A 13,565-nucleotide genomic window follows, 5' to 3' on the forward strand; every position below is an offset into this window, starting at 1 on the left:
TTTCCCCAAGATAAACCCTTGCAAGTGCAATCTGTGGTTTATTTAATAATTTGGACATGGCAAGAAACCAGATTAACAAACAAGAGATAGCATAGAAAAAAATAACTTGTCAAAACCGTCCAAACTAGCGTGCTCTGTGGTGCAGGGCCAGGCTGTCAGCGGACCCCATTGGTGACTTGTCCAATCCATTGCCAGCCCAGCACATTTCTGTGGGAGGATCGTAGTCACAGAGAACAGAGGCTATTCCACATCGACAACCAAGGGTGTCATGTAGTCGGAATGCTTGATGCCAAAGGTGACAGTAGGAGCACAGGGCTTGTTCAAGGTCACCTAGGAGGAGGAGGACTGTGAGGAGCTTTCTCAACCTGGGGCTGGAGGGAGGGGCTCAGTCCCTCCTGAACTTGCGCCCAAGGTTGCCAGTGTAAAGGCCAAGCTGTGTTTGGTAACCCTGTTAACTGGGGACAGTGGGCCAGTCCCTGGGGATGAGGCTACCCAGCTCAGGTTTTCTGTAACTGAAAGGGTGCCATCAGAGTCACAGCTGCAAATGCACACGTTCCTAAGGGTGCATCCCTCCTGCTCCCCCACCCCGCACACACTTGCAGAGTGGAGGCCTTCCCTATACATAGTGGATCATTTCCCCTGAGCCCTATCTGACCCCTCTAGTTTCTGGACCTTCTCAGGGCTGTGGGCTCCTGGTCCTGGCTTCAGGGTCTTATCCCCTGGGGGCTCCACCCGGGCAGCCATGGTGTACTGTGGAGCCTTGAACTTGGTCACTTGAACCTCAGTCTGACGGTATGCCGCAGGACCTGGAGTCTGGAAGATGAAGAGGGCTCAGACCAGCTTGGCTTTCCTAGGGCATAAGGCCCCAGAGGATAGGGCTAGGTTGGGGACCTTGATTCACCAAAGGCCTTAAGCTGCCTGACAGCCATGGGAACAACACACTTCTGTTTATGGGGTAGGGTGTTACTATCAATTTCAGCCTTAGTGAAGTGACATTCCCAGTGTGACAATCTTGTGTCCGTACTTCATGGGGTAGTATGTGCAAGGCCCCTTTTCCTGTTGGGACACTATCCTGCTGGTCTTGAGGGCAGAAGCCAGAGGCTGGTGGGGCCAACATACTCCTGTAGTACTACTAGGTGTTATGTGCCCACTCCAGGGTCTTTGCACTAACTGTTAGTACAGGCAGACATTTCTTCCCCAACTATCTCAAGGCTCTCCCCCCCCACTTTGCTCTCTGGGCAGTAACCCCACTAACACCTTAGCTTGTTCTCAGTATTATCACATCTCCCAAGTTGGTCTCCTGGCCCCTCCCCATTACTGTATGTAGCCGAGCGTGTGGATGGCACCCAGAGGAGAAGGGAACCCAAGAGCTTCAACAGGGCAGTTGTTAGCTGGGCATTTGTGGGCCTTGGGGAAGAGGGTCAGAAAGGTCATTGGGGCCAGGCTTTGTACTCAGCTGGGGTGACCCTTGCCTTGTGCAGGTCGTCGCTGAAGCTGCCCAGCTTGCTGCGGCCCTTGATGGAGAAGGAGGGCTGGGAGACCTTGCCCACCGTGTGGGGCCCCATCACCACAGGCAGCATGTATGCAGCAGGGCCTGTGGGTGATGGGAGCCTCAGGCTGGGACAGGCCCACCACCTCCCACCTGGGATGCCCTCTTCCTTTGGAAGTTCTATGTTGGGCTACCCTTCTTCCACCCCGACCGAGACCCCCAACCCCCATCCCATCAGTTGGTTGCCCGGGCTGCAGCAGACCTGGAGTGCTGTCCACTCGGAAGGTCTTAGTCCGGGCAGAAATGGAATGGCTGGGTGCTGAGTCGAACACATGCTTGGTAGATTTCTCTGGAAAGTAATCACCTGGAGAGGAGGGAAGGTGTGCAGGAATGACAAGAACCTGGGGTTCCACATCCCACCCCGCCCCAGCACCTGAGTGTCCAGGAGGGGTGTCCCAACAGTTAAGACACAAGGCTTCTAGACCCCAACATTGAGGTTGAACAGATTTGGTCAGGGATGTCCACAGTAGAAATACAGGCTCCAGGGCTGTTTTCAAGCAGTGAGCATGAGATCTGGTGTGGGCCTTGTCCCTGGACTCCAGGTAGAGTAGGGTTGGTGGGCTTCAGGCTCTGCTGTTCAGGCCTGACAGTGTCTGTTCCCAGAAGCAGGAGAAATGAGGCCATCTGGCCTTCACAGAGCTGGACATGCATATTAGGGCCTGGAGCAGAAGGTAGGGGTTACTCACCCGGGCCGGGGGTCAGCAAGGTCTTGGTATGGTAGCGCCCCAGGATGGAGTAGGCAGGGCCAAGGTCCTTGCCAGTCTTCAGGATCTTGGGGTTCACACTGTAGCGGGGCCCCGGGGAGCAATTCTCCGCCAAGAGCATGGGAGCCCCACGGAAGCTGTAGGCCGGTGCTCGGAGTTTGGTGGGTGTGTGCTTCACAAAGCCTGTGGGCACACGGGCTCAGGGCTGCTGGAGCCAGACATCCTTCTCTCCAATGGGAGTCAAGGATTAAGCCCAGATCCATCCCAGCCCACACCAATCTTGGCTTCTTCCCCTGTCCCCAACAAGCCCCAGGCCTTAGGCAATCTTACCCGTGGTGGGTGGAATCAGGTACTTGGGTCCAGGACTGCTGTAGAGGGCCATGATGGGCCCCCGGGGGCGATGGGGCCTCCAGGTGCCCACCCATACCTCCTCTGCCATGGCTGGCTCTGTCCATGGACAAGAGGGTGACCAGGTGCTGGGATGCCCTCCCTGTTGCATCTCATTCCTGGCCCTCATGTTCCCATCCCTGGTACTGCTGATATTGCATCCTGCAGACCCAAGCCTTGCCCCGTGGAGACATGGAAGTCTCAAGTAGTTACAAGCAAAGAGAGCTCCCCATCTGATGTGGTTTGCTCACCCCTACCCAGCTCCAAGATAATGGGTGGGAGTCATGCCTTCAGGACAGGCCCAGAGGAGCTGCTCTGGCCCTGCACTGACTACTCTTTTGGCTCTGAAGGAGCTCGGGCTGGTCAAAGAACCCTGGGTGCAACTTTCCAAAGAGCTGTCTGGCAAGGGTCCAGAGCTTCTTGGCTGAGCTGTGTCATGGGTGGGAGGGGAGCAAATCGGGAGGCCTCACCTCCTCTGTGCAGGAATGGGCTTTAGGACCCAGCCTCCTCACCGGTGGCCTGTCCCCCTGGCGTCTGTGCCAGGCAATTCCCTAAAAAGGAACATGGGGAGAAAGGGAAGCTTTCTCTTTCTCCCCCAGTTTTGAGAACTGGGGAGGGGTCCCTGCCCCTGAGCTCTAGAATGTGGCTTTGTCCCACAAGAAGTTCTAGATCATAGTGTGTGTAATGGAGACAATGACCTCTGGCCCAAGGCCTCTCTCTTCAGATGTTACCTTTTCCAGAGATCCTGTTTGGAGGAACTAACCCTCTCCAGGGAGCCCCCATCCTCTCCGTGGACTTCTCCTTTTGGGGCTATGCACATCTCCAGCGACCACATGAGTCTCCAGGAACTCCCACCTCTTCAGGGAGTCCCCAACTCTCCAAGGAGCTCCCACTCTCTCCAGGGAACTCCTCTTCCAGAGACCAACCCAACCTCTCCAGGGACCTCCTTACTCTCCAGGTTCTTTAACTCTTTGTGTGGGCTGGGACAAATGTAGATATAGTGAGGTTGCAGGTTTCTCCTTAGCTTTGGCCCAGTTCAAGCCACTGATTTGGGGAAACTGGGGGCAGGGGTTTCTGACTACTGGGGATCTTGGGAGTGCAGGCTTGGGTTGGAGACTGGGTTGATTGTGGTGGGCATAACCAGAGAGGTTGCTTTCTCCCTACAGCTCCCCAGAGCTTGTCCTTTCAGTTTCCCTGCTGGCAAAGCCCACCCCTCAGAACCCCCTGTGTTCAGTCAGGGTTTCCCTACTTGACCTCAGTAAGGCTCTTCAGGTTCTGGCTCAGGCTGGACTCTCTTTCCTCGGGTGATTTTGGGAAGAGAGGTTGTTTTCAAAGCTCCCAGAACGTATGTATCAGTTGGCTGTGCTCTTGCCTTTTTTTTTTTTTTTTTTTTTTTTTTTTTATGCACAAGCCCTGCCAGCCTGCCTTTCTGTGTTAGGCTCCTTTTATCCCCATCCTTCCTAGATAGCTCCCTGTGTTCATGTGGTTCCCCGAGGCCAGTCTCACACATTGCTTCTGGAAAGTGACCTTGGATTATGAGTTTGTATCTTTTGATGGGGTGCCTTTGATGGGGCTTTTTGTGTGTCCCTGTGTTGCAGGGAAAGAGAGAAGCCAGCGCATGGGCTGCAGTAGGCTTTATTGATTTAACAGTTCGAGGGTGAATTTATTCGTGAAGAAGCAGTGACTGTGGCACATCCATGGCCGCTGTAGGGCTGGTCCTGTCGCTCATGGAAGTCAAGCCATATTTCGGGTCTGCTTATGTGTCCTCTTGAGCATCTAGCACTTGCACCTGAAAGAGAGATGTGTGGAGACCAGGAGACCTGGTAACCAACAACCAGATCCCCCAGTCCCACCGGCAGACAGGGCTGTGCACACCAGTGGGAGTAGACAGACTCCTGAGCTTGGCGATCCACCCCTCCTAGCACCTTGGGGAGGGGCTGTGTGCACATGTACTGCCTAGGTGGGATGTAGTTCTTTTGGGGTGGGGGGAAGCAGTCCTAAGAGACTTTGGAAACTTCTCTGTGAGGTCTCCACCTCTGCTTGCTGATGGAGATCTAGGGATTGGGTAGGACTGGTGATCCAGCACCAGGAGGGTCTTGGAAAGAACTGCAGACATTTGGGGATGAGAGTCCCAGCCCGATTACCAGCAGCTTGACCAGTTGCTCCTTATGCACAGGCTGTAGTTCATCGATGCAGGACTTGAGCTCTCTCAGCGCTGACTTGGCCATGTCATTGACGTTGTACTTGCCCAGGGGCCCTTCGTAGAGTTCTTCCGGGGTCCCCACCAGGAGTGTTTGCAGGAATTCCATGAAAAACTCATTGTCATCCTCCTCTGCTCTAGTCAGCCCTATGTTGCAAAGGGGGATACAATGCCGAGGGAGGGACTTGATCTCCTGTCCTTGTCTTTCTAGCACTCCCAGGGCAACCTGCAGATCCCTTCCCCATCACCACTAGTGGGAGCTGCTGTGGTTTTCCCCCTGACTTCCTGACCTCACCAGGGAAGAAAAGGGGGATTTCTTCCCCTGGGCTAACTGGATCCAGAGGGTCAGGTCAAACCGGATTGCTCCAGGGTGGGCGGCATTGGCCTCGGTGGTTAGTTAGTGTTAGGTCAGGGTGGGTTGGGAGAGAACTGGTGTCAACGGATTTCCTGCACTTAGGGGGTGGGGTCTGTGACACTGGTAGGCATTGCCCACCTGATCCCAGGATTTCAGCCTCTTGGGGCCCCTTACCTACCGAAAGTGCTAGAAACAAGGCCCAGACTTACCACAGATGCAGAGCAGGGTTAGAGCCACCAGCAAAAGAGCGCTGCTCCCTTTCATGATGACAGTCACAAGAACTGCTTGGGGGATACCAGGCTTTTATGCTGTAGAAGGTGGCACCTTGCCCGGGGGGCGGGGCATACCTTTCAGGACCTGGCAGGACAACTGGGCCAGGCATGTCACTGTGCTCCATTAGGTGCCAAGAAGTGCCAAACTTGAGTGGATCATAAGGGGGCAGTTGGCAAACATGTCGGGGTAAGTGGAATACATCCTGGTCTGGGTAAACCTAGTGCTAGTTAACCAGGAGGAGCGGCAAAGGTCATGCCTGACCTCCCCCGTGCTCTGACAGCTTCTGGGATCCGTCTAGATCTTTGTGGTTGGGACCCCCCCCCTCCCCCCTCTGCTTAATGAGCTGCCTGTCCTAGTCCTCAGGCTGAGGCCACCCTACTGCTGCAGGTGGGAGAGGAGCCTGGGAACATGAGGTCAGAGGGGTGGGGGCCTCCCAGAGTGGAGGACGCTGAACCACCAGGAGGTCTGACGTTTGGAGTCAGTGTCCCGGTTGGGTGGCCTAAGAGTTGCAGCTGCGTGTTGTCTCGCCTTCTCCTATCCTCTACTGCCACCTGGCGGCTTGATGGCCTTTCTTACATGGTGCTGGTTGCAGATCGACTGAGAATTTTGCAAAGCAGAATCCTCCTCCTACCCCCTGTCAGAGTGGGCCTCACTATCCCATGTCTGAGCAGGGCATGATGGTGCCTTCATTACCCCACCCTTTCTTTGATTATACTTAGCCTTGCATATGCTCTGCCTGACATAGCCCCCAGATCCTTGTTCTAGCCCCTTTCAAGAACTGTTCCAGTGTTTGGGGTTCTTGTTCCAGTGTTTGGGGTTCGGGGACTCCTGCCTATAATGAATATTCTCTAACCTCCTTTGTTAGCATGAAACTAATCTATAGTGATGGGACCTGTTTATGTGCATAAGTCTATGAATGCAGGGCCGATTGTACAGTGCAGCGTCTGTCACCACAGTCAGTAGTCTATGAATGCAGGGCCGATTGTACAGTGCAGCGTCTGTCACCACAGTCAGTAGTCTATGAATGCAGGATCGATTGTACAGTGCAGCGTCTGTCACCACAGTCAGTAGTCTATGAATGCAGGACCGATTGTACAGTGCAGCGTCTGTCACCACAGTCAGTAGTCTATGAATGCAGGGCCGATTGTACAGTGCAGCGTCTGTCACCACAGTCAGTAGTCTATGAATGCAGGATCGATTGTACAGTGCAGCGTCTGTCACCACAGTCAGTAGTCTATGAATGCAGGGCCGATTGTACAGTGCAGCGTCTGTCACCACAGTCAGTAGTCTATGAATGCAGGATCGATTGTACAGTGCAGCGTCTGTCACCACAGTCAGTAGTCTATGAATGCAGGATCGATTGTACAGTGCAGCGTCTGTCACCACAGTCAGTAGTCTATGAATGCAGGGCTGATTGTACAGTGCAGCGTCTGTCACCACAGTCAGTAGTCTATGAATGCAGGATCGATTGTACAGTGCAGCGTCTGTCACCACAGTCAGTAGGAGAGCAGATCGGCCTCTTAGAGCAGTGGTGCTCACCTTGGGTCATCTTTAACCTGTGGTTCTGGGGGCTACATAGATGGCTTAGTGAATAAGGGGGCTTGAGGCCAATCATGGCAACTTGAGTTTGATCTTCAGAGCTCACCTGATGGAAAAAGAGAACCGACTCTTGCAAGTAGCATCTCCAGGGGCTTGGCCTGGACACCTGTTTTGAGACCACCCCCCCTTTCATCCCCCCCAAAATTCTGTCACAGAACTGATTGCTCCTTTAAAGACTCTCTGGCCCAGCTTCTGTATCTTTACATTGTCCGCTACTGGGGTTCCATGTGGCCTCCCTTTGTGGGATCCAGTTGGCAGGTATTCCTCTTGCATTCCTTAGATGCTCAACAGCACAGGCTGGCCGACACTGCTCTGCAGGTTAGCCTGGGATCGGTGTTTGGGACGCTCCATGCTGTGTGCGTCTGTTTACTCCTCCTGTCTCACTGTAGCAACCTCACACCCTGAGCACTTGTCCCTTGTCCTCTCCCCTCTGTGGTCTTCTGATGTCACTTCAAGGTTGTCTTCTAGTCATGGGCGATGTTTTCAGCAGTAGTCCCTCTCATTCCATCTTATACACCCTCTGACCATCTAGTCTCCCACCCTTGAGTACCTGAGCGCTGCAGTCATCTGGGATCACACTTCCTGTCCCACATCATGTCCAGACACCATCACAGTTACTCCTTGGTCTACACCATCCGCCTCTGACACTGCCTTGTTCTGGTTGGCCTTTGTCAACTTGACATAAGCCTAGACGTATCCGAGAAGAGGGTATCTCAGTTGAAGAATTGCCTCTATCAGATTGGTCTGTGGGAAAGCCTGTGGGGGTATTCTCTTGATCACTGACTGATGGGAGAAGTCTCAGCCCTCTATGGGCAGCACCACCCCTAGCCAACTGTCCTGGGTGGTATAAGAAAGCAGGCTGAGCAAGACATGAGGAGCAAGGCATTTCTCCATGGCTTCTACTTCAGTTCTTGCCTCAACTTGCCTCAGTGATGGACTGTGATGTAGAAATGTAAACCAAAGGGACTTACATCATTCTTGTCATTGTGTTTTAGAACAGCAATAGAAAGCTAACTAGAACACATGTGTTCTGAAAAGGCCCCAACACAGGCTGAATTCATACAACCAGGAAACTATCTAACCAGCCTCACAGGGCCACAGCCTTGCCCTAGGTGCTGACAACTTCAGAAGATTGCTGCAAAGGTTCTCACACACTGTGGGGGCTTCAGTCATACTCTGTCTCCTCTTAGTCTCAACACCTCAGCCCTTATTTCACAGACATGGAAGTCATCAGAAACAACAACACTACAACTCAGGCAAACTCCAACACCCTGCAATCACCAATCACCTAACCTATTACCCCGTCTTTATAAAGCATCTACTCCTTCCTGTTCGCACCGGTCTTTATACAGATCTACAGCCACGTGGATCGTTGTGTAGATCCCTCCGTGGCTACATTTGATCACCTCTTCCTAAGTCAAGGTCTTTGCCACAGCGTTCTGCAACACTGTGAGTCCCGGTAATCAGCCTATGTTTTTGTTCCTATACATTCATGTTCAGGCAGAACCTGGGCTAGGTGTCCATCAGCTCTCTGCCATCCACCCTTGCTCGTTCTGGGAGAATCTGGGCACTCTTTGGGTTGGGTTTGTCTCCTGAGCACCAGTGGCTCAGAAACAAGGCAGATAGATTTGCGATCTAAGTTTAGTTTTTAGCTTTTATTTGTGTGCGTGCATTTGTAAGTGCGCGCGCGCGCACACACACACACACACACACACACACATTCACGCCCACAGAGACAGTAAGAAAGTAGTTGATCCCTTGGAGTTGGAGTTACAGCTGGTTATGAGCCACTTGATGTGGGGGATAAGACCCAAATTCTGGTCCTCATGATTGAGCAATAAGTGCTCCGAACCACAGACCCAGTTCTAAGTTTTTATGCTCACTCTTTTTTTTTTTTTTTTTTTTTTTTTGAGGCAGGGGTTCTTTGTGTAACAGCTCTGGCTGTCCTGGGACTAACATTATGGACCAGGCCTGCCTCTGTCTCCCAAGTTCTAGGGCTAAAGGTGTATGCATTACATCTAGCTTTGAATCGTCTTTGATTGCAAGTAAAGGCAAAGTGTTTCATATTGATCTGTGATGTATCAGATTATAATTTTTTGCAAATGTGTAAATATGCTATATTTGTTAAATTATAGAATCCATTGTAGCAATCTGCACAAATTCTGATTAGTTTTCCAACATTCATTTATGTATTTGATCTGCCTGAATGAAAACCATGTTGCAGTGAAAACTCTGGTGGAAATTTGTTTGTTTGGAGACAAGGCTCTCTATGAAGTCCTGGCTGCCCCAGAACTGGTCTCAAACTCTCAGAGATCCTCCTACTTGTACCTCCTGAGTGCTGAGATCAAAGGCGTGTACCACCATGCCCAGCCTCTTGTGAAAATTTTAGCATCATTAAAATATTGAGGGTATGGACCAAGTCCGTTTCTCATTGCTGTTAATAAGTTGGGACCAAACTGGCTTTGTTCACAGAAATACTCATTGTACAGGTCGTCGTCTTGTAAGAAGGCTGTCTTTTGAGCCCACGGCCATTACCACCTTCACGGGAAGCAGCTATGACTGTTCATGAATGATCCCCAAGGTTGGTCCTGTTGACATTTCCTCATAGACGGGTGTTGTGGGCCATCCAGCGGCTTTCGAGGAATGGGGTATGGCTGAAGCGGCAGACTCGGGCTGAAAGAGAGGGAACTAGATGGAAGAGAGAAAGAATGGAGCTAGGACAAGATTTTGATCAAAGCTCAGTTTTACTATTCGGAAACATGGGGTTATGAAGAAGGGGGGAGGGGCCTATTCCCGCCAAATCATCTTCAGAGTTCAGCTGCAGGTGACCACTTGAATACTCTGGAACAGCTAGGCGGCAGGTAGCAGCGGTGGGAGTGGCAGAACGATAGGGTGGCAGACTCCACCCCCCCCCCCATGATCTCCTGGTGATAACAGTCAAGCCTGATCAGCCAGATTTCAGGCTGGGGGGGGGGAGGTTACAAACGGGAAAGGGTGGGGTCCTCAAACCCTTGCCAGAGATCCCAGCTGCTCCTTCCTGTACTTCCCTGCCAGCTGTTTGTAACTCTGTCCTAATTGCATGTGTTCTTGTGCAATTCTTATGCAGAATACATAGCTCATGGAAGAGTAACCTGATGGGAAACCCCATCTATTCAGCTCTGGGGATGTCAGGATCTATGCTGGGCAGTGCCTTGTTGGTCAAACAGATGTTTGAGTCACCCATATTCTTGTAACTCCTCACCCATGTCCTGTTATGTAGGCCCAGTAAATTCCCTGGATTGCCAAGTTGAACTTGTGTGGAACTGCACTGTGGTCTGACATTGGCACCCCATGTGGGGTGCGTAGGTGTAGGAAAAGCTCATGTAACAAGTCTTGAAAGAACCTTTCCGGTAACCAGCACACCTAAAACTGCACTGGCAGTTGTTTATGGCTACCGTTCATACGATCATAACAGCTTGTCTCTAACGCAAGGCATAGCTTTCTGTGGCAGTCACATTTTGGGTACACTCACAGGCACCCCATTCTGACCAGCTGGTGCCACATTTATAACAGAGTACTGTTAAAATGAAGGAGACAGAGAGTCCACTGACTTAGAGCTCAAGATTCCCTCCACAGTGGCTGTGCCAAAAGAAAATAGCACAAGGCTAAGCTTCAAATCACACCTTTTGGGAATGGAATTCTGCATGGGATCCTACACCGCAGGGCTACTCATTTCAGTGGTAACGAAACTGAAGGTAAATTTACTCCAAGTCAACATTATATTCAAGTAACATACATGATAGAGGCTGATATCAAGAATGGCATTACAATTGCAGAGGAAAGGTTGGCTAGGGTTCTGTGAGTAGGTGGTGTGGTCTCAGTAGCCACGTTCTTGGTATGTTGAGCTACGGAGTCTCACGAGAAGATGCTCAAACTTCTTTCTGGCATAGTTTCTGTGCTATGGATCACTCAGGTGTTTAGGTTATTGTTTGATTTATTTGTTGTTTGATTTATTTGGGGGGGGTGGCATTTGGGACAGGGTTTCTCTGTGTAGCCCTAGCTGTCATGGAACTCACTCTGTAGACCAGGCTGCCCATGAACTCATAGAGATCCGCCTGCCTCTGCCTCCGTGTGCTGGGATTAAAGGTGTGCGCTGTTGTCCACCACCGTGGGGCTGGATTCACCAGCATTTGACGCTTTCAGGCTTTAGTAGAGGTTTCCTCGGTGTCTGAACACTGTTGTTCCAGCTCAGCAACCTGAACCCTACTTTGTAGAACGGGCATAAAAGACACATTATATATAAAATACTGAAAATCTGTTTTGCTAACTTTTTGAGCAGGTTTAACATAAATTTACTAAGGAAGTGTGAGAAAGTGCTCCCCACTGTCCGTGTATTGGGTGTGTCCAAGGGAGAAGAAATTCCTCCTTTGCTGACTGGACACTTGGTGCCTTTTCTTCAGAGAACTCCCTGGGAAGCGTGTGAGCCACAGGAGGAAGCAGAGAAGGCTGAAGTACTTTCAGAACCTTATTTCCAAATAAATTCTTGTCAGGGTCATTCAACAAACTCTCTCTCCTCACTCTCACTGACCCCTGCAGGGCCTTACCCTTCTTTATTTTGCCTCTCTTCAAAGCCCTCTGTTAGCTGCCATTCCTCCCCATCCTCATTTGGCACTGTCCCACCCCCATTACAGCCCACTTGTCCCCATGACCAGCCAAATCCTCTTGGGAACCAAAGTCAAATTCTCTCAACCTCTCCACACCAAGCCCCCCCAAACCTGTTACAGACCCCTCACTCTCACCGTCTGCTAAGACCCTATGCTCCTAAAACATCTCAGTTTCAGAACCCGTTTGAACCTCAGAAAAGACGATTCTGATGTAACAAAAGCTCTCAAATTAGGTTCTCCCCAACACAACCATACCCGGGTTTCAGATAACAGATTTTTCCCAATTAACCTTATGTAGCCAATCTCAATTTCCCTGGCTCCTCTAACAAATTCCCAGACAGACCCCAGAGAAGTATCCCTGCCACCCGACACCCTAGTTTTCCTGTCTATTGCTTATTCCAGAGGGTAGGATCATTCTGTCTTCCCTGGTTTTGGGACTCCTCTTCCCAACGATCAGAACCACAAAACTTGTGCATCCAAAATAGAAAAACCATTTCTAAACTCCTTAAACTTTACCTCCGTCCCTAGTCTGTCTGTTCCAATAGATTTCAAATCCACTATAGATGGTTCCAGTGACTCCAGCCATTTCCTCTCCAGCCATCCTGGTCCAGTCTTACAGACTATACTTTCCTGTGGTACACAACTGAAACAGCCTGTTCTTCCTGGCCTTGCCAGTAGCCCAGCTTCCTTGGGGGGCGGGGGGAGCCACTCTCCTGTCAGACTCAGCCCAATGGACATGCTGAGAGGGGAGCCAACTAGAGAGGCCTGGTAGAAAATAAAGACTCCAACTGCCTTATGCCAGGCTGACAGCTGAACACTTATTTCTCCTCTCTCTATTTTTTTTTTTTTAAAGTATAGAGTAGAGTTTATTCAGGGCATGGGGAGGGGAGTTAAGAGGGCAGAGAGAGAGTAGAGAAATAAAGGCCGGCCATGGCCACGAGCACATGGAGAGAGGGTTGGGGGAAGGGGAGAGGAAGAGCAAGAGAGAAGCAAGAGGGAAGCAAGAACCTCTCTATTCTTAATAGCTGTGAACTTGTAATTAATCTCCTTTACAGAGAGAGGCTGAGATAATAGGACTGAGGTAAAACCTAAGACTCACTGCCAGTGGAGAACTTCCTGCTCTTTGAAGGACCTCAGGGGTGGCCTGTTTCCCTATCCGTACCATGCCCACCTCTGCACACCCACTTGTGACCTCAGTGGCTTCTCATCAGAAGCCTCCTCGATTACCTGGTATGATGATTAGCGTTGTCAGTTTGACAGAATTTACAATTACCCGAGAGAAGAGCCTCTGGGCGTGCCTGTGGGATGCCAGCTTATGTTCATAGATGTGGGAAAGCACATTAATTTTGGGGAGGGCCTTCCCTGGGCAGGGGATCCTGAACTGTATAAGAGAGAAAGCCATGGAGTACTAGCAGTGCATTGCTCTTTCCTTATCTTCTCTCTCTCTTTATCTCTTTCTCTTTTCTCTTTGGCTTTTTGAGACAGGGTTTCTCAGTACAGCCCTGGCTGTCCTGAAATATTGTAGGCCAGCTGTGTAGATCAGGCTTGAATGCAGAGATCTGCCTGCCTTTGTCTTCCAAGCACTGGGATGAAAGACATGCACTACCAACTGCCTGGCATTGCTCTCTGCTTCTTGACTGTGGCCACAATGTGAGGGAGCCCAGCTCCTTCAGCCTTCCTTTCCTGTGTCTGCCCTCCCACAAAGAACTGTGACTTGAACTAATCCAGAGTAAAACCCTTTCTCAGACTGCTTCTGTCAAGAGTATTTTATCACAGCAACAGGAAAAGAAACTAAGACACTTGGAGCAGAAGCAAAGCTCCGACGTATTGTCCCTATCCCAAAGATAGGTTCAGA

General features: G+C 50.9%; 2 protein-coding genes across 2 annotated transcripts; both read right to left on the reverse strand.

Moving 5' to 3' along the window:
* Cimap1a (ciliary microtubule associated protein 1A) lies at positions 1-3,257 on the reverse strand. The gene is made up of 7 exons (XM_021167879.3): positions 3,111-3,257; positions 2,584-2,700; positions 2,236-2,436; positions 1,752-1,853; positions 1,473-1,594; positions 673-813; positions 1-330 (listed from the first exon to the last, which is right to left on the reverse strand). Exons 2-7 carry the CDS (start codon positions 2,690-2,692, stop codon positions 241-243), a joined length of 765 nt encoding a protein of 254 aa, XP_021023538.1. The 5' UTR covers positions 2,693-2,700; positions 3,111-3,257; the 3' UTR covers positions 1-240.
* Positions 3,258-4,259: 1,002 nt separating this feature from the next.
* Positions 4,260-5,511, reverse strand: Scgb1c1 (secretoglobin family 1C member 1). Its single transcript, XM_021167484.2, has 3 exons — positions 5,405-5,511; positions 4,785-4,987; positions 4,260-4,429 (listed from the first exon to the last, which is right to left on the reverse strand). The coding sequence occupies exons 1-3, from the start codon at positions 5,457-5,459 to the stop codon at positions 4,397-4,399; spliced, it is 291 nt and encodes a 96-aa protein (XP_021023143.1). The 5' UTR covers positions 5,460-5,511; the 3' UTR covers positions 4,260-4,396.
* Between the last annotated feature and the right edge of the window lie 8,054 nt (positions 5,512-13,565).

This window comes from Mus caroli, unplaced genomic scaffold, assembly GCF_978045245.1.
Source record: "Mus caroli unplaced genomic scaffold, Mus_caroli_1 scaffold_8, whole genome shotgun sequence".
Classification (NCBI taxonomy): domain Eukaryota; kingdom Metazoa; phylum Chordata; class Mammalia; order Rodentia; family Muridae; genus Mus; species Mus caroli.

Coding starts and splice junctions, on each gene's coding strand:
- Scgb1c1 (XM_021167484.2), bottom strand. CDS start 5,459: ATGAAAGGGAGCAGCGCTCTTTTGCTGGTGGCTCTAACCCTGCTCTGC. Junction 4,988..5,404: donor AACCCTGCTCTGCATCTGTG/GTAAGTCTGGGC, acceptor TTTGCAACATAG/GGCTGACTAGAGCAGAGGAG. Junction 4,430..4,784: donor AGCAACTGGTCAAGCTGCTG/GTAATCGGGCTG, acceptor TCTCTCTTTCAG/GTGCAAGTGCTAGATGCTCA.
- Cimap1a (XM_021167879.3), bottom strand. CDS start 2,692: ATGGCAGAGGAGGTATGGGTGGGCACCTGGAGGCCCCATCGCCCCCGG. Junction 1,595..1,751: donor CCGAGTGGACAGCACTCCAG/GTCTGCTGCAGC, acceptor CATCACCCACAG/GCCCTGCTGCATACATGCTG. Junction 814..1,472: donor TCAGCGACGACCTGCACAAG/GCAAGGGTCACC, acceptor TTCATCTTCCAG/ACTCCAGGTCCTGCGGCATA.